We start from the raw sequence: 21206 nt of genomic DNA on the forward strand, positions 1-21206 counted from the left end.
TGCTGTGCAAATGACACGAAATATATGTTGGTAGCATTATCAGACCTCTACGCGAGAGAATTTCATAACATTTTCGGACAGTCAAAAAGGGAGATTCAAAATATCCCTTTGCAATACATACTCTTGAATGCAAAATGTAAGGAAACCTGTCATAACTTCGAGTGTCATGGCCTGGTAACAGTGATGATGCATGCCTGAGGAGGCAATAGAGAATTGAAACTGAGAAGACATGAATGATTTTGGATTATGAAATGAAAAGCTGTTGAATGAAGGGCTTAATATCGGTCATGAACGGCACTACTTTCTTGGTGGTCCTTAATGTGTTATAATTTGTACCTAAGGACAAGTTAATATGTAATTCAAGGTATACATGTCTAAATACTGATAATTTATCATTAATTTGTACCGCCAAACAAAAGGTCTGCAAACCTATGATTATGTTTTATTCCCATCTGAATTTACTGAGGTCGTATTTATAAAGAATGTAAGTGATAATACTATGCCTTAACATCCATGAACACAAGATTAACTTTGTACATATTATTGTATATCTAAGAGATCTTAATATAGTGTCTTGCACTGTTTTTTACTAGTTGTCGCTGAATCAGGTTAGACATATAGTATTTGTAAATATTGGAAGATATCCCCTCCAAGATGGCGACATAATTGTCTAATTTAAATACTTCTCATTGCACGTTATGGTTACCTTTGCCTTAGAACCAGTGTAATTTTAGTGGAAGCAATTTACTCATTTATTTTTCGACTATATAGTGGTCTTGGGATGGCCTTAAGTTTGAAAGAATTAGCTTTATGAGACTTGCATACCGCACCAATAGGGTCCTTTTGAAAACATGACTATGATTTTAATAAATAGTAACTTTAGGAAGTTTTTTGTGTATTAACTATTTTGCTCTTAACTATGTATCCACTAATTAAAATATGGCGCCGACATTGAACGCCAATACAGTTTGGTAGTTACAAATTGCAACATATACGTTTTGTAAACAATATGGCGCCAGCGTGGAAACATCATTACCGTCTGTTAGTTATGAATTTTAACCTATACTTTTGTTATGTAGTGGCATAGTTCAGTGAGACATTATAACAACATTGGGACGACGCTGTCTTGGAATGCTATTCCTCTGTCTATCAATCAGCTAAAAACTGCAACAATATGGGACCGTTCAATAACGCTTTAGGATGACTATGATAGCCCTCACTCTAACTAAGGGTTTAAAACCGTTTCAACATGGCGCCATCTTAGAACACCAATACGGCCCTCGCTTTTTGAAGTCTGGAGTACTCTCCTGTTCAGTATGATACTTTTATGGCTTGTAGATACTTCATGTTGTTGTTGATGGGATATTGTACATAGACTTGTATACTTTAAAAAAAACTAACCACTTTAACACTATGCATATAGAATAAAACGTTTGAGAATTAGTTTTTTATCAAGTGGCTTGGTTATCATTTTCTCGGATATGACCTTTCAACTATGATTTATTAAGCATGGTTAGTTGCTTTTGTCCTCAGTTTGTTTAGTTGTGCAAACCTATCAGATGGATAACCTTTAGAGTGTTGGTATTACTTGCTTTTTGGGACTTTGAGCTTGTGTTTGTGTATTTATGACATGTTATTGAATGAGCAAGTTAAGTTGAGATGGACTACGTTCAATAGATATGATTAATATTTTTCAGAGTTTGGAATTGAGCTAGTTTAATTGTTCTAGTATATGGTTCAAGTAACTTTCCTATTTTCAGGTGAGCTCTGAGTTGAGACTACATTACCTTCTAATTACACTTGGTGGTTGAATCCAGGGTTTATTTTCTCTATATATTTACTTTATTCATTTTTACTCGTTTTGGGGGTGCAATTGTCAATGGTGTGTCATTTTATATCATTGTTTTTTCACAATTAATTTGAGAGTTCACTTTACCAATGATTGTAATTGGGTTAATTTGGTCACTTATTTGGAATGCTGATTCACCCACACACCTTTATGGAAACTTCCAGTTCTTACTTTGTCTTTCACAAATTGTACTTCATTACATATTGTTGCTTCAGTCACAGGGACGATGATGGGGGAACCATATGCAGTACTTTGCAGTTAAATTGAATTGTATATTCATTACTGTTCTAGCCCTGATGAAGTTGAATGGGATACATATGTCCAGAGTCAAAACAAGTTTTAGCTAGTGTATGGTGGAAATTACAATGATACGCTGGCCATTGGCTTCTGAATAAAGAGCAAAAGAAGATAGAATGCAAAGGAATCGATTATTGACGGGTGTTGCTGTGCTCGAGGGTGCTCTCTTTTGTTAATGGGCATTGTCCTCTTTGAAGAAAAAACTGGTGACTTTTTATTCATCTCTAAGCTACCAGTTCCTCACTTAACATTATTTGTATAGTGCATACTTGTTACATTTTGATACTGAGTCTGTGTGCGCCAAAGTCACCCAGCTGTCTTCCTCTTTCTTGATGATGTTGCATGGGGTATCAGGTCCATTTTCCAAATGGAAGATTGGTGTGTCATCAGAGTTCATTTGGAAGTACACTGCTGCTTGAGGAGCTGAGCCATGGGTTGCATGTAGATGTTGAAAAGAAGACACAAAGGGATGATTATTTAGGTACACCTCAGAGCAAAGGGCATGCTGATGATTTGAACAATCGGACCCTAAGGTTGTGGCTGCTACTAGTGGGAAAGAGATGGAACTATTGAAGCACAGCCTTGCTTTCCTATCTAAAACAGTTGTGCAGCATCTAGCAGATTCTTCGTAAAACATATGTGGGAAGATCTTGTAATACAACTCTTTATTTAATAATTTTTATGAAGACATCTGTTTAATTGGATGTCACTTGCTCTTTAAGTTATTGGAGCACCTATTAAAGTTAATTGTTTCTGTAGCCCGTATATTCATATGATCTTTGCAAACATGTTTTGGGCAGCAAGGTTTTATATCTTTGTAGTTACTCTGGTGAAGATGGTATTCTTGGTCATAACATGTCTGATATCACCAATGATGCCTAGGAGGATGTTATTTGTAATGCTATGTATGAAATCATAAGAAGTGCATTAGAACAGAATTTGTGGTTGTGTCGTTCACCACAGCTAGCGAATTCCAGTGTTTTGTATGTTTTGGGTTACACTCATAATTTCTCTTTAGTTGATGTTTTCTGTGGATTTGTAAAAATAATATCGATATGTTATTGATCTTAGAATCTGACCACTTAGGTCTTCAACGTACATTTTTGTTGTGATCTTTTTGGTTTTGTAATGATGTGCTTTCGGAAAATCCAGTCCCCCACATTTATAGTTGCTGGGCATGGCCCGCAACCATACCCAGTGGGAAGCCGTCCCAGGAATCTGCTTTCAGGCACACACTGGCTTCTGTCCCACTGTCTCTCAGTACTTGCTGTATTTGACATTAGTGGGTACTGGGAGCCAAGTGTGAAATATTTTGTGGCATTTGTGCATTCTTCTTACCGCTAGTATCTGCTGAGCATACTGTTATTCCCTGCCCAGCAGATACCAAGTGCAGAACTACCAATATTTACTACACACAGGACAATACCCTTTCCCCACCATCACTGTATTGGTAGTTACTGGTACTGTGTGCAGTTGTATAAATATCAATCTAAGGATTGCTTATAAGTATGGCCCTGAATTTCAGATGTGAACTAAACGTTCCAAAAATAAGGCTTCCTAAGTTTGATCTTAGTAAGTCGCATACAGATTGGTCATGGGGTGGGTGAAGTTGTAGGGAGTGTTCCAGAGGTTGCATTTCGAGTTGCAATTCCAATAGGGATTTATTGATAAGCGAGAGTGTAATATCTGTTACCCAAGAACCATACTTAGACAGTACTAGGTAAGGCATACTGACATGGACAAAAGCCATTCCTGTGTTTACTGTCTGCTGGGCATTGTTGTATACTGTGTCTGATGGCTACTGAAAGTGGATCCTATACACAGATCATTTTGAAAAGCTGCACAATCTGGCCAACAAAGTTGGCTGCAGGTCATGTCTAGTTGCACTATGACCAGTACCAAATAGGTATTGCCAAATAATGTGTGCAGCAGGTAATGACGATAATGTAGTAGGGTGATTTGACACAGGCTAAAGCTCACACCCTGAATATATACAGGACACAGTTAAAGCAATTTCAGGACATTATGCGGTAGGGAAAGTGAGCAGAGATGGGGACATACCTTTTGCCCAAGGCCAGCTGGGCAAGCCTGCATGCCCTGCTCAGCAGACAACCAAAGTGGCATGCCTGGGTACAGGGTGTGACTGATGGGATTGTCCTGCATTCAGACCATTCTCAGCATGGCTAGATTAACTGTTCTTGCTTTCCTGAACATAGATAATTGGAAAAGGGCAAGCCTGGTGCCAGTATCTGCTGGGCACAGCTTCAGCCCTACCTAAGAACATTGTTCTTCAGGGCACCTCACTAAATCAGCATCAGTGTTTTCTTACTCTGGTCCTGTTGGTCAACTGGACCTCTGTTTACTTTTAAATGGCACTTCAGAAATTACTTGTACCCTAACACTAGGACACACAACACTAGGACATCACTGATCCGGTCAAGCTTCTATCTCATCTCTTTTCATCATCCATCATTACCATATTTGTACATAAACTGAACATCAGCAACCAACAAGTTAGGAAAATTGATATGCTATGCTCATTAACTATCAAGGCACCTATCTGAACTATTAACTAAGAACCCACACCCAATGCCACCCTCCCCTCATAATCGCCCCACAGGATATAAAATAACCACTTCCCTTTTGTGCAAGGTGTCTGTCGCCGTACCATCCCGAAAATCTTTGTTAATGCAAAGAGATAACTCAGCATCTCAGCCTGAAACAGAACAAAAGCCGGTATGAGCTGTTTTTTCTAAGAAAACTATAATATGAGAATAACAGGAGCATATATCTAAGTTGTAAGTCATGAAGTTTCTTCTTCGCTGCAAAAAAGTAATTCTGTTGATGTTGCACTGACAGAATGTAGTTAGCAGTGTACTCCCCTCAATTTGATAGACCATACTAATACTGTTGTGCACTTTGACGCATCATATCTCTATATTTGCAGTTCATCAATATTGTGATGAAGTGTCTAAGTGCGCCTTGTGCCTACAATCCTGTGGATGTCACTGTCTTACAGACCCAATCCTCCAAGCAAGGATCTTCACTGAACCCTTCTGCTTGTTCTGGGAGACCCACCAGCCTAATATTATTCCACCAAAACCTCCCCTCTGTGTCTTCCTCATGATATAATCATAATCAAATCCTTTCTTGTTAATAGATCCTCATCTAGCACTGTTCTGGCAGTTTGACTGTACAAATCCTAAGGATTTTCATTTTATTTCATTCTGTCCACAATCTTCCTTTGAGTGCCCTAGAGAAGACCCACTTCTAGCACTGTCAATTTTCATTTTCAGGGCATTTCATTTCCTTGAATTGCAAGAAGGATGTTATCCAGAATGTAATTTATGTCAACTTTGTCTGGTGGAGATTTTAGCTGCCACATTCATAGCGGTGTATGCTAGTCTAGGTGAGTATGAGTTGCTTGCCTGTGTCATCAGCATTTGTAATGTTGATTTGTTTCCCAATCTTCCCTTCACATGTTCCAGAACACACAACAGATTGATTCTAAGCCTGAGAGTTATACTGACACAGATTTCTCCACCCACAGCACGTGTCAAACATTGGCAGGAGGCCTTTCACTACTATCAGTCAGATCATTCATTCATTCACATCTGAAGACATAGTTCACATAAAATTTGCACTACCAGTTGTTCAGCAGAGAGGTTACTGAATGTAGACAGTGAGGGAGTGAGTCCTTAGGGGGATCTTATCATTTAAACTACTAATTCTGCCCACATTCACATTGTGTTGTGTAGGGTTGTGAGTAGTCCTTTTGGTGCATTCAGCTGCCAGCCACACGTGAACCAGGTTCTGGGATCCAGCTCCTTTGAGGTCCCCCGAGGGAGAACCAACATCGTCAGTTGATATACCTGCTGCTCATGTGAAGTGGTAGACTTCTCCAGGCATGGGTCGGCATTCTAAAGCCTCCCTCTGGTTTTATCTCCCACATGGGCCCAGGCTCATTCTTCGGTGCACCCAACCTTTGCCACTGAGGCCCATGCAGTCACTCCACTGATATCTCCACCCAGCAGTGGCCCAAACTCTCTGCCTCATTGCAGCATGTTCTGCCGCACCCCTGTTTCCAGAACCTAGACTACTTAACTCTAATCCCAGCTCCCAGTCCACGATGGAAAACCATTCTGCCGCGGTGTGCTGGTCCTTCAGTGAGGGGTGGAGAACAGTGGGATCTGCTCCACAACCTGTCTTGCACCTTTGACATGTTGCTGAGCCCCATATGGTGATCTTGTCAATCTCCACCCGGGGAATTTGATTCACAGAGTCCTTGCTTCACACACCTAAGTCCGGTTTGTTTCTCTCAACTGTGGTATGGACTACCTCATATCCAAGGTTCTGGATTGAACCGTTGCTATATTTGTTCTCCCCTTTCTTCTCACTGGTGCACAGAGTTAGCACTCAGTGGCAATTAATTGAGGTGGTTTGATGGTTACTAAAAATAAAAACAAATACATATAATTTTAGATCACAGATAACTTTCGGTTTACAGGGGTAATATCTAGAGCATCACAAATATCTGTGTTGTGGCCAACTTGCTGGCCATGCTCCTCCAACAAATTACATTATTGATGACATCACAGATGACATCGCCTATGATTTGACCAATAACATCATGCATGAAATCACTGCTCTCCTATTATAATTGGCATGACTTTACACAATAATTATGCAGTCCTACTGACCATTACTTGATGTCCTCGGGTTTTATATATGAAGATAAAGTAATCCCTATGATACATTACAAAAACATTGCATGTCACAGACGTGTCCTATGACCATAAAGAGAAATGAGGTTAAAGGCTGATGACCTTTAAAAGGCCACAAGACTCTGTAGTAATTAACTTTCAATATGCTTTTTTCCATATAGTAGGGATTATTTTATTCCTTACAAACCTTACTGAACCTGTTGTCTTCCAGGAGCTCATTTTCCCAGTGGAAGTCAAGCTCATGCCACCCTCTGAACAACCTACCACTCGAGTACATTAACATGGTCTTGCAAATTCACACTCTAAGCATGAAATACTCATTTTCAGACTTGCATGGTGACTAAGAGCTAGTATAGGAACATTTTATCTCCTTGCATACAGCACAGTGTGGTTTCGCCTAGTTCTGGCATTCTGCATTTTTCCAACGGTTGACACACTGAAGGCCTTCTCTCATTTTTTTACAAACACATACATTTGGTTTTCTAAGCGTGAACTTCTAAAGCTCTTTAAAAAATTTTAGCTGTAGCTCTCCTTTTTACATTATTGTATTATGACTTCATGCCTTGCAGTGAAAGGCTGTTTGTTTGCGGATGTACTACAGGATATCAAAGCAAGGTCTTATTTCTTCGACCACAAATGCTAAGACATGATGTGGAATTCATTCTCAGTAGTAACAGAGTTGATTGAATCAGCTGTATGAAACCCATTCAAAATTTTATGTGATGGTACAGATGGTGGTGAAGGGTTTTGGTAATACTGTTTTGTTGATCAAAATAATTAAAAGACTTGAAAGTTTGGATCATGATTCCATCTATGCTGTTATCTTCTTGTATTACAGATAACAATTTTGATTGGCATTGCCCAGGCTATCGTCATCTACAGGGTCGTAATGACTGTTTACTTAACACAATCCGATTGGGACTTTGTTCGTGAACGCGCCAACACAGTAGCAGTCATGACTGGTGCGCTGGTCCACTACTTCACAATTGTTATCATGACCAAGGTATGGTATGTGTATAATTTTGCTATGTTGGATCAGTGTTGGATCAGAAAGAGGAGCGCCCATAATACCTTATGGATCATTGAGCTGCTTGTTGCACAGGATCTGTTTCAGAAGTCCAACTGAAGTACAGCTACACTCTGGTTGGCGCCACTAGTTATCTATGTTTGACTCACTAACGGCAGAAAATGACTGGCATTGAGCAGCCACCTACAGAATTTTGGGCGGGGTCTCATACATCGAGGAAGGATGAAGATGAAATAGAGAAGAACCATTATATTGTACAGGAATACTCTGATGCCCCATAAGGCAATATTTCTTCAGCACATAGTCTTTTAATGGTACACCTCACATTCAATATGGCCTTCACACCTCAATGGAAGGGGTAATGAAGTGAAGGGGGGCTGTCTGTATTTGACACAGAACAAGGTTGATAGGCTTTTTCCCCCCACTAGGGATACAGATAAAAAAAGGTTTGTACCGAGGAACTACAACATAGGTCAGTAGTAAGTGCATATGCGATATATTTTGGGTGCATCCCCTGGCCTTGTGCTCTGGTAGTGTACAGTGTAAAGTCATGGGTCACTACTAGTAGACTCTGATTGTTGGCTTCACTGGAGGAGAAACACAGGGCACGGACAAAAAGTCAGATAGAGGCACAATGACACAACTGCAAAATGATAGTGTTTCTAAATATTTTGGTATATATATATGTATGTATGTTAATAGACCGGATTGAGCTTAAGTGACCGGTGACGACGACGCACCCTCTGGTTTGGTGCACGGTGGCTGCTACTTAAGCACAGGAGGATAAAAATATATATGTATGTATGTCATGTGATCAAGGCCCTTCAGGGCTGAAATGCGTCTTGGCTGTAGAGGTCTTTTGGGAATAAAGAGTTTACTTTGCTGCATTATCCCGTGGTCTGTGCTTCGTTGTTCCAAGAAGTTTGGGTCAGCCGACGAAGTTCATGCTAATATATATATATATACACATATTTATATTTATATATATACATATTTATATATATATATATATCGGGAAACGAGTGCCCAGCACATGAGAGCGCACTCGGGAAGCCGCAATCTTCCTGAAAGCAGGACCAGCACTCCAACCTGCAAGTCTTGCCTGACGTGTTTCGGATACCTTTCCTTTATCATAGGCAACTCCAATAATAAACCATGCTGACGACACATTGTTTTAAATATTAACCCACCAAGGGGCTCCTTGATAAGAGTTCCCAAAGCCTTATGGGACTTGTAGTGCTGGCAGCCTGTTTCTGGCCCAAATGGGATAGGTGAATCGGCCCTGGCACTGCGCGGCTCATCCAGGGCCGATTCACCTATCCGATTTGCTGTCCCACATGTAGCCCATCCGGCAAACACGGGCCCTCTGCACAGAAATCTGCAGTAGCGCCGGCCGCCTCAGTATTCCAGGCGGAACAGCACTAGTCTTTAACGAGGTGGTGCTCACTCCAGTGGCATCTGGCACTCCGCTTAACAAACCACAAATCTCCAATGCTCAGAGAGAAGACGGAGATGCACTTGACTGCAAGGCAAAATTTTAATAATGCTTCATAGGAACATGAAACGTGATCTGCCTCCCCAACGCGTTTCAGTCAAACTACCTTATTCAGGGGTACCATCGACAATCGCTTGCATTGGAGATTTGTGGTTTGTATACATTGGAGTGTCCGTTTTACTATTGTAACACCAGCCCAAAAAACGTTAAGGAGAGTTCCTACACTGGGGGAAGCTCAGATTTACTTTTCTAACTCTAGTCTGCCAATCATTGAGGTGAGGGGTTAGATTTCCTATGTTAATTCTAGTCTAATAATAATAAACATCAAGGGAAAGTGTATGCAGAGGAGAAGGGGATAGATAGGATGGTTACATTTACTATTATAACACCAATCCAACAAACCATGGGTACCGTGTATACTTTGGTGGGGTGGGTGATCAAATCTACTATTCTAATTCCATTCAACAAACAGTCAAGAAAGTTCATACATTGGGAGAGGAGAACGTCAGGCTTACTGTCATAACTCGAGTCTAAAAAACATTGTGGAAGATTCATACATTGGAACAGACATTGTGGAAAGTTTATATTGGGTGAGAGTGGCAGAGAGTGCAAGGGGGGCATATTTACTATTCTAATACTTTGAATACTTCAGCCCAAAAAGTATTGAAGAAAAGCATGCATTGAAGAAAAGCTTACAACTAACGACCAACAAACAAATATGATATAATATATTTTTTAACACTCTAATGAAATCTTTAAATTAAAAATCCAAATATTAAATATAAAATATTATTTTCAAAATTTAAAGATGTCCTTGATTAGTTAAATGTCCTTTATTTAGAAATCAACAGGTATTGGACCCCGCACAATGCTAGTATAAAAAAAGATTTTACAAATGATATCTTCAATGTAAGAAATTGTAAGGGCTTGCACTGAGGTATCACCCTCTAAACCTGGGTGTATGATATTGAACACTGTTGCACTTCCCTGCTGGGAAGTGTCCCTCCGAGTGCACTGCCTAAAATCCAATTGGAAAAAATTTTAATCAATAGAATCCAAGTTCAAAAGTAGATGTTCCAACACGCCATTTATTGTGGGATGTATTAGCGTGATCTCATTGAATTCATGAGTTATACATATTCTTCATGTAAATCCATCCATAGTACATGAATATCCTAGTGGGGAAGTGCAACAGTGTTCTTTATTTAGAAAGAACACTTTTCATGATTATATTTAAATGAAAGATCTAATTGAAAACATATTCCCCAAAATAGCATACCATTGATTATTCATTCTTAAAAAAAATAACTGCTAATAATATACCTAAATATTAACTACCCATGTAATATTAACAAAGATACTAGAATTTTAAATGATCCTTTCAAGTCAATAAATAAATCTTTTATGTAAATAAACACCAACCCTTACACCCCTCCACAACCACACAACCAAAATAAAAACTATTACAACAATTATAATAATTTAAAGAAATATATACACGAAAAAGAAATAATTGAATTGTCAGTTTAAAAATGTATTGTTCTAATTTTATTTATTCTTGTTTCTTTAACATAAAACAGTACCCAAGCAAATTCCAACTACACCCCATAACTGGAAAAAAGAATTAATGAAACAATTGAAATATATATACTAGTACATCACTTAAATTAATTACACATTTAGAAATAATGTATAAGCATAAAGTTAACATAATTAACAGATTTCTCAATAATTAGGATATATGCAAAATTAAAGCAGTACCCACAAAATCCCCCAATAAACCCACAGAAAAAAAATAACATTAAGTAAATAAATATTAAATGATTAAACATGTAAAGTAATAATAATGAAATAAAACCCCACATATTAAACAATGAACAATAAATAATATTTAAGTACTACTCATCCATTCTATAGTACTCGCCACAACCCTAAATTCTGTATAAAAGAATTACAATTAATTGAACATATAACAATGAATATCAACCTAACAATTTACATAAACAATTAACTAAACAATTTATTAAGATTTTATTTCAAGCCCACAGCTCTGAATATAAAATGATAAAATATTTTACAAATGGTTAAACATTCACAAAAAGCCACTTAAAAATTACATAGTTACAATTTTAATCAATTAACATTAATTAATATATACTTTAAAATGTACTACACACCTAATCCCCAGTAAACAACATCAAAAAGAGTATTCTTTATTACTGTTATATTATATAAAATAGATTAAAATGAATTTCACAATAGCAAAAAACGACATACAATATAATAAAACAAGATAATTCAACAATATTTTGTAAATTACATTTTAAACTGCAATATTATTTTAAGAAACTTACAAAACTGATATACTTACCTTCAATATTTTTGACTGCATTGTATTTTGTAGTCACAATGTTTTAACAAAATATTTACAATATTTAGAGAAATAATCTACCAGCGCAATCACAAAATAAGGTGTTAAACCCCAAGTAGACCAACTATATAGTACTACTATAGAACCAACCTTCTGTAAATTACACTAATGCCATAGCTGCCATTGCCTCTGTATGAAACAGTGGAATAGAAGTGGTCCCAGAGTATACATAGAGATTGAGAAAGATCAACAAAAGGAAAAATTGCAACAATTTTAAGACAAAACCATAGTGTTATTTAATCACACTAGGAACAGGCATATAAATGCATAAAGTAAATCACACTATTTACAAATGTGCAGGGTGCCACGGGGAAGGGGAGGGAGTGAAGAATTGGGTAGGGTAGTAGAATAAGTGACTTAGACAAGTTCAAAGCAATGGTACAAATCAATTGTTGGGCACCTTAGTGTCGTGCCAAATATTCAAGAGTCATTCATTGACAAAATCAAATATTATTGCCAGGAGGCCATATACAAGTGAAAGTTCACAGTGCTCGACGCACTATTGAGGGTACTGGCATGATGGGATGTCGACGTTTCGACCCCTCTTCAAAGGTAGGTAGGTTAAATCCTTACAGGTGGGGTCTTCCTCAGGACAAAGAGGATGGTGAACCGGGGAAGGTAGGCACCAGAAAAAGAGAGGACATCAAGTCAGTGACAGCTTGGCATCTGGGCACAGAAGGCTCAAAAAGTCAGGCTCTACCGGTAGAGTCGAGCGAGTTCAGTCTTGCACGCCGTCTCAAGAGGCTGTTTCCTCGGTGATTCGTCTCACCCTACATACCGATTACACAGCGGTGTGTTTTTGATGGAGTATTCTATTCCTCCCTTTTTTCAAAAAATACACGTGACTTTCACTCCCACCTGACTTTTTGAGCCTTCTGTGCCCAGATGCCAAGCTGTCACTGACTTGATGTCCTCTCTTTTTCTGGTGCCTACCTTCCCCGGTTCACCATCCTCTTTGTCCTGAGGAAGACCCCACCTGTAAGGATTTAACCTACCTACCTTTGAAGAGGGGTCGAAACGTCGACATCCCATCATGCCAGTACCCTCAATAGTGCGTCGAGCACTGTGAACTTTCACTTGTATATGGCCTCCTGGCAATAATATTTGATTTTGTCAATGAATGACTCTTGAATATTTGGCACGACACTAAGGTGCCCAACAATTGATTTGTACCATTGCTTTGAACTTGTCTAAGTCACTTATTCTACTACCCTACCCAATTCTTCACTCCCTCCCCTTCCCCGTGGCACCCTGCACATTTGTAAATAGTGTGATTTACTTTATGCATTTATATGCCTGTTCCTAGTGTGATTAAATAACACTATGGTTTTGTCTTAAAATTGTTGCAATTTTTCCTTTTGTTGATCTTTCTCAATCTCTATGTATACTCTGGGACCACTTCTATTCCACTGTTTGTTACCCAGGTCCCAGTGATTATTGGGTTTGCCCTTAGTTCTAACTCTGTATGAAACAGGGCATTATTCATGCAACCTAGAGATTGTTTACCTGCTGTTCATAATTTCCTTTCACAGTCTCTTTTAATCCACCCTTATCTCTTCTCCGAACAATCCAGAAGGCCATGTACATAAATGCCAACACACCTGAATCAGGCAGGAGATTTTAGATTTTTAAAGACAAAAAAGGCTTTATTTTAGCTTTCTTACTTCTAAAACCACCTCTGCTTCAATGCAAGTTAGTGAGGAAAATTAATCCCCTATTTATTTTATAAAATCTCCCTATTTTCTAATTCAAAATGTTGATTGTATTTTTGTTTTATCTGACACGCTAGTGCAGGTGTTTCACTTTATGTCCTTTCGGTATGTTCTATTTCTGCACAATAGATTTGAAGCTAGTAATTGTACTTGCAAATTATTAGTAAACTGGTTATTTTTTTTTTGTCCTCATTCGCCACCAATCTCGCTTCGAATACACACTCAAGCAGTCCATACCCACAATCACCAAGCTGAGAGGCGTAGACAGCTAAGGTTTAAGAAAGCCCGCCTACCGGCATCTAGACTTACTTAATATGTATGCAAAGACACCAACTGAGATAACTCTATTCATGAGCTCCAGGAGCTAGATGGCTTTTGTCTTAAGAATTCCAGCGTTGTACTGGGAGTCTCCGACCTAGCCCATAGAGTATTTAGGCAGCTTAATCATAGGACCCAAAGAGAGAAGAAAAAAAACGATACAATCGACTCCGGGTCCCATCTTGCTTTCAGTAAGTTCCAAAATGTTCTCTTCTTTTTGCTGCCTGTTCTCAATAGATCTAACTTGGAAGTCGCCAGAACAGAAGATTGCCAGTCAAAAAAGGAGGGAGGGATAGAATCTGTCCATTTTATACATATTTGTCTCCTAGCTAGGAGCATGACATAAAAAAATAACGATCTTGCAGGGCCTTTGACGTTATCCTGTAAGCCAAAAATAATCAAGGGCAAGTCAATAATAACAGGGCTTCCTATTGTGTCTGACAAGAATTTCCCGATGCTATCCCAAAAGGAAGTCAGAGCTGGACACTCTTTGAACATGTGGATGTCGGAAGCCGAGCCCAGTCCACATTTCTTAGAGCATACAGGCAACTCTTTGTTGATTTTAGAAAGACTCAGTGGGGTAAAATAAGCCCTGTGGATGGTGAAAAGGTGGTTCCTTTTTAACCACGCCGGTTTTACAATTTCATGTAAAACTTTACACGAACACTTCCACAATGTGTCACAGTCTTGAGCTGGTAAAGAACTTCCCCACAATTCCTTGGCAAGTTTAAAGTCACCATCCACTTCCTCCAGGATTGCCTGATACCAAAAGGAGACTTCCTACTTCCCTCGGGGTCTAGTCACAAGATTATATTCCAGATCATTGCCTCCCCCTAATAAGCTTCCATGAGTTGTTTGTAGTGCGACTGAACCCAGCTGGCCAACTGAAGGTATTTAAATTTAGAAAGGCCAGCCCCAACCCTTACCTTAAGTTGTTGCCATGTCACTAGGATACTGTCTGAAATCAGATCCCCCCAAACTGCCAGACAGGCTTCCCTCAGAGGAGCCACCAAACTGTCCCTCAGACACTCTGGACCACCGGGAGAATCCCATAAGGGCGCCATGCTAGAAAAGTATCCAAGAGCGACCGACTTCCTCAAATCTGCCCATGTTTTACCCAGGCCCTGCAAAACCTTGAGACTAACTTTTTTTAAAAACTTAGCATCCCCAAATTTAAACATAAAACCCTCCACCGGTAAATGTGCCCCCTGAAGCATAGCTAAAAACATCCCTCCTGCTTCAGTATTGACCGGCATTTTCAATAACATCCGTGCATGGGAGAGTTGGAAGGGCCAAGCATATAGCTGAATATCTGGCAGAGCAAGGCCTCCCTTCTCCCTCCTGCGTCTTAACTTTTCCCAAGCTATCCTTGTGAATTTGTATCCCCAGACAAAAGAGTTGATATCCCTCTGAATTTTGTCAATTTGTGGTTTCTCAAAGTGAAGAGGAATACAGTTAAAAAAAAAAGGTAATTTTCGGGAGTATTGACATTTTAACCAAGTTGGCTCTGCCAAAGATGGAGAGGGGGAGCGAAGCCCAGGTTTTCATTAGCTTCACGCACTCTCTCGCCACCATAGTCAAATTAGAATCAGCCATCTTAGCTATGTCTTGCACAATGTTTACCCCCAGATATCTCATGGGGCTTATCTGGTGTTGATATTGATTTGCCGCCTGGTTCCAAACCATTATCTCAGTCTTAGCAGCATTAATTTCATAACCCGAGACTAGTCCAAACTCCTGGGCTTGACTGATGACAGCTGGGAATGCCATATCTAAATCAGCAGTAAAAATTTAAATATCATCGGCATAAAGGGCTACCTTCCTCTCCCACTCCCCATACTTGAAAGGCTTAATGTTTGAATCCTCTCTAAGCCGTTGAGCAAATGGCTCAATATATAAATCAAAAAGGAGAGGGGAGAGTGGGCAGCCCTGCCTGGTACCCCTAGATATATTAAAGGACTCCGTGATACTGCCATTTACCAAACGTCTAGCTGAAGGTCTCCTATAGATAGATTGTATTGTATGACGAAACTTTGCACCAAGATTGAATTTTTCCAAGACCTCCGACAGGTATGTCCAATTTACCCTGTCGAAGGCCTTGGTGGCGTCTAAGGTCATAGCTGCTAAGGGGATGGAGTATGCGGAAGCCAAATCAATTGCCCCAATTAGATCATATGTTAGATGCGAAAGCTGGCAGCCCTTTACGAAGTCCTTCTGGTCTGAATGCAAGATGTCCCCTGCCACTATACCCAGTCTTGCTGCCAATATAGAGGTGAAGACTTTATAGTCGGCATTCAGTAAAGATATGGGTCTATAAGACCCACAATTAGATGCCGTTTTCCCTGGTTTCAGAAATCAGGACTATAGTGGCCTTGTTCCATTAATCTGGCGGGGTCAGTCCTTCTTGCAAGATCTGGTTAAAAAGATTAGTCATGGTAGGAATAACCTAGTCCCCTATTACTGTGTAAATCTCGGCTGGTAACCCATCCGGCCCTGTGGGCTTCCCGTTCTTACCATTGAAGATAGCTTCCCTTACCTCGGCACAGGAAAAAGCCCTGTCTAGATATTGCTGTCGTTCTTGACTAAGGGAGGGAAGCAGAATATCTCCAAGCCACCTCTGTGCACTCTACGCTGCTATCCTCCTGGTAAATAGATTGAAAAAAAGCCTGAAAGGCGTCCCGAATTTCCTCATCAGTAACCAAAATGCCCTTCTCATTTCTGCTCTCCTTAATATAACTCCTTGCTCGGTCCGATTTACTCCTCCATGCAAGAAGTTTACCTGCTCCTTCTCCGTACTCGAAGTGGGAGATCTTACTAGCTTCCCATCTTTGAGTAAGCCTTATGTTCAAAATATCTTCAAGCTGGGCTTTTAATCCACTGACCTTATTTCGCTTCTCTTGCAAAATTTCGGGGGTACTGAGCCTGAGAGATCTACCTCTGCGTCTTTCAGCCTAGCTTCAATATCCATGATCTCTTCTTTATTTTTTTTGTTCCTATGACAAGACCTGCTAGTAATTTGGCCCAGTAAAAAGGCTTTCAAAGAGTCCCATACTGAAGTTATTGAGGCAGTACCAACGTTCACCTCCAGAAACCATTCCACTTCTTGTGAGAGAAAGAAGACTTCTTCCTCCTCCAAGAGTATGGCTCGATTAAAGGACCAAGTCCTGATTGAACTAGGGACTGGGCATTTCAGCACCAGAAGGACCCCAGAGTGATCCGAGAGATGGGGTATGCAATATTCTTAACCAGGCTCCTTAATGAGTAGCTGACCAGGACAAAGTCAATTCTTGACTGGTGCCTATATTTATAATTACGATATGACACCCCTAACTGCTGCCCTGATCTATCTCTCCAGATATCTGACAAGGTGAACTGTCTCATAACGTCAAGCAGATACTCCCGAGATTTAGAAAAGACAACAGCACTATTAGTTGGAGTTTTATCCAATGCAGGGTTCAAGACAATATTAAAATCCCCTGCCAGGACCATCGGTTCCGGGAAGTCCAATAAATGTGAAAAAATAGACTTCAGACTAGTGGGGTCATCTTAGTTGGGGTCATAATATCCAATTAAGGTTAGCAAGGTCTCCATTATTGTAATTTTTACTATGACCCATCTACCATTTGGATCTCTAATCTGAGATAATATGCTGGCCCTGGCTGTTTTTTTTTTTTTTTTTTAATAATTGACACCCCTCTAATATTTGCTGACTGACTTGAGCTTACATGGGAACCTACCCAGCTTTGAGACTTTAACAGGGAGATCATCTCTTCTTCCAATAAATGAGTTGGAGGACAATGACCTGCGCTGAAGAGTCCCGTAGATATTGCAAAATCTTATCTCTCCTTGGTATAGTGCACAGGCCATTGACATTCCAGGAAAGAATCTGAATAGAACTCATGATGGCTCTAAATTCTTCTTGTCTGCCAGAATCAAGATACGGTATATCAACTTCAGCACCTTCAAAACCTGTGCACAGATCCTCTCACTACCTACGCCCCTAACCTTAACTCCAGAGTTGGACATACCAAATGTGGTGAAAATTAGGATTTTTTAATTTTTTCCCCCCCCGCTCCACCTCCTCTCCCTCTGTGCCCAAACCTCCCCCCCCCCACCCAAGGAGAACCCTACCCTCAGTCATCCGGACAGATGACGTCCAGATAATTGCACCCTGGAGATTCCCACCCTCATCACCCCAAAAAAAGCATAACCAGGAATACTAAGGGAAAACAAAAAAGGAAAAAGCCTTGGTTATTAAATACAAATACATTTTCCAAGATGCCCTCAATAGTCCAGACTCACCTGCCATGCCTACTTAGTTCTTTCAGTATTTTCATGATATGCAGGGAGGGGTATGCTGGTATATACACTAAACAAGAGGACAGAATGTTGGGGGCCAAGCGGGAGCAGGTAGCAGACTACGTTTGGCAATGGATTTGAGCATTCACTTGGGTTATTAAAAAGAAGTACGTTTTCAAAGATGAAACAAACAAAGCACTTTAATAGATAGAGGGTCTCAGGGAATAGTTTAAAGACCTGCGCGGATGAAATCCCCAACACAATTGTATATCAAACAACAAATCCGTGGGTCTATCAGACTCTCTAAAGAGAGCTCATGAGCACAGACAGAACAAGCGATTGGATCCTACTTAAACATGGAAAAAGTCTTATATAAAAGGATGGAATCCCATCAAACACCAAGGTGGAATGCTTCATCAACAATCTTGGTTGCAAATCCTAGTGCAACCAAGGTCTACAACCCCCTCACTGTGAGGGAGGAGCTCAGGGATATTGTATGGATCAGTAGATAGGATCTCCTAAAATCCGTTTGATGTGAAGCAAAAAGATGTAAGGGGAGATGGTTGCAGTGCAAGGGATATAGTGATTTATAAAGTGATGTTAAAATTGGCTGCCAAGAGACAAAAAAAGTTTAATGAAGAACTCTTGGCATCAAGATTAAAAAACAGTGTAAGCGAGGTCTGAAAGAATTGTCGAGCGCGCTGGTCTAAACAAAGGGTCACCATGTTTCGGCCATGGTGATCAAGTTCTGATCGCGGCCTTCCTCAGGACCTAGATGGTTATTGCTACTGCAAAAATATGTGATCAAATCAAAAGAGTATTGTGATTAGAACGATACAACCTACAAACACCTGTGGTCTCCTTTGTGAAGAATCTACAGGGTAGTTGTTGTCACCTGTGGAAAGAAAAACATAGTGACATACTAAACCATGATAAAGTGGAAAAATGACATATTCAAATGCTTGTACTGTGCTGTGTGCTCCTATGAAGGAATAATATCCTAATTATTATTCCTAGGATGTATATAGTGCCACTAGCACTAGAAATCTTTTGTAAATAAATGGTTTCCTTACCCGTAAGTGCACGGGTGAAAGCCTCACCTCACCTGGCAACAGCTCAGGACGTGAGGCACCGCTCTGTTGAAAGGAAAAACTGCGATTATAGACCCTGTAAGTATACTATAAAGCAGTTCTCCATAAGTTTTGTTAATGTACAGGAAGGGGCACTGTACATAAACAGACCTTGGCATTTTGCTTTTTCCATGTGTGCTGCACAAGGCAGCACACATGGAAAAAGCAAAAACAAGGAGAAATAATGCCTTTTTCCTCGTTTCGCCAACTTAAGACCAGGATTTTCCTGGAACGCCCAATGCAACACCCATTGCACGCCCCTTTCACGCTAAGGATAGCGTGAGGGGGTGCCTTATGTACAAGGCAGCGTTAAGCCACGTTAAGTGGCTTAACGCTGCCTTTTAAATAAGGCAAGGCCCCTATCGCCACGGGAACGACACAAAAATTGATGTTTCCATGGCGATAGGGGCTTGTACATATGCCCCTGAGTTCTTTCAATATTTCCATGAAACATGCAGAGAGGGGTTTGTTAGGAGGCACATTAAATAAGAAGACAGGCTAGTGGAGGCTTGGCGGAAGCAGGGATCAGACAGCTTTTGGCAATAGAATTGAGCAGCTGTTCTTAGTGGCACTCATTAGATCATTAGATAATTATGGGGTCTCATTCTATTAAGAGGGAAGTATAAAAACATCTCCCCAAAGCGGATATTGAAAATAAGGTCAACTACGAGTGCATGAGTGTGGCCTGGGGGGTTCTGCTACGGCCTGAGATTAAAAGATGTCTCCTGAATATCTGGGAGCCCACGGACCTGAATACAAAGGGTAGGCTCTGGGTGACGCTGTGACAGATGGTCGCTAAGCGGAATATAGCTAGACACTGGGGAGCGACAATGCCGCCAAAGATTAACACCTGGAAAAAGGACATGGACTGGTATATGGCAAGGGAGAAAACGGTCTATTTGGCCCGTGGCTGTCCTCGAAAATGGATACAGCTCTGGACTAAATGGAATGTGTACCGGGGAACTGTGTGTGAGCCCCCATATGTCCCCTCCCTGGACGAACAATTAACGCTTTGCAGTCCAAGAAATGTGACAGCGAAGCAGATCGAGTTAATATCAGAAATGATGTTATAACCTGTGACAGATAATGTACCTTACTAAGTGAAATGATAGTTTGTATGACATGACCTTTTATTTGTTCAATAAAAAGATTTAACAAAAAAAAAGAAAATAAGGTCAACTAAGCAAAATAAATATGACAAGTGTTTAAAAATAAATAAAATGAAAAGTAACATTTGAAACCATTTGGTTTGTCAAGGAAATGTTCATCCTTCTCTGCAAAAAGGTCTCTTTTCCACTCTCAGATCCAACATATTCCTCACGCGGCTCCTCACACCCCTAATCTTGTTCCTTTCAATTACAATCACTGTGCACAGGCTATACGTCCTGCTATTCCGTTGTAACAATTTGGTCCTTGAAATACTTGAAATACGTGCTCCAACATTAGTAGTTCCGGGCGAGTCAACATTTCAGAGGATAAACGTGCATGTGGTAGGTTTATGTAGGGTCTCAGTTGGGGATGAATAGAATTCAGCACACAAACACGTTAAAACTCTCCAGCCCTTCCATTTATAATCACCTACACCCAAGCCAACCCCTACAAACTATTTCAGACAAAACCACACCCCTTTGTTTCCGAAGTGGCGAATGAAGGCTTGACATCTTTAAACCTTGATACTGTGAGCAACGTCTACCATATCATTCGTTTTTTAAAAAGCTTTTTACATTTTGTGATCACATGCATTTGGCACGACTTTCAATATAAACTCCTTTTTCTTTGTTGGTGTCTGAAAAATATTTACAATTGAGATCAATTCCTTTTTATCATTACTGTTTATAATCTCTTAGATGGATAGAGTGTGTGAATGCTTACATGTAAATCGATGGTGTTGATGGACTTTGACTGGTATGCTGTTAACACTAAA

At 40.0% G+C, this 21206-nt stretch overlaps 1 protein-coding gene across 5 annotated transcripts in view; it reads left to right on the forward strand.

Moving 5' to 3' along the window:
• Window positions 1-21206, forward strand: part of ANO9 (anoctamin 9) — a 519627-nt gene that overhangs the window by 370075 nt on the left and 128346 nt on the right. For all 5 annotated transcript variants that reach the window (XM_085644947.1, XM_085644948.1, XM_085644950.1 and 2 more), the window contains one exon: window positions 7709-7873. In XM_085644947.1, the coding sequence (XP_085501073.1) occupies window positions 7709-7873 (165 nt within the window). The remainder of the gene's footprint in view (window positions 1-7708; window positions 7874-21206) is intronic.

Source organism: Triturus cristatus, chromosome 3_1, assembly GCF_964204655.1.
Source record: "Triturus cristatus chromosome 3_1, aTriCri1.1, whole genome shotgun sequence".
Lineage (NCBI taxonomy): Eukaryota > Metazoa > Chordata > Amphibia > Caudata > Salamandridae > Triturus > Triturus cristatus.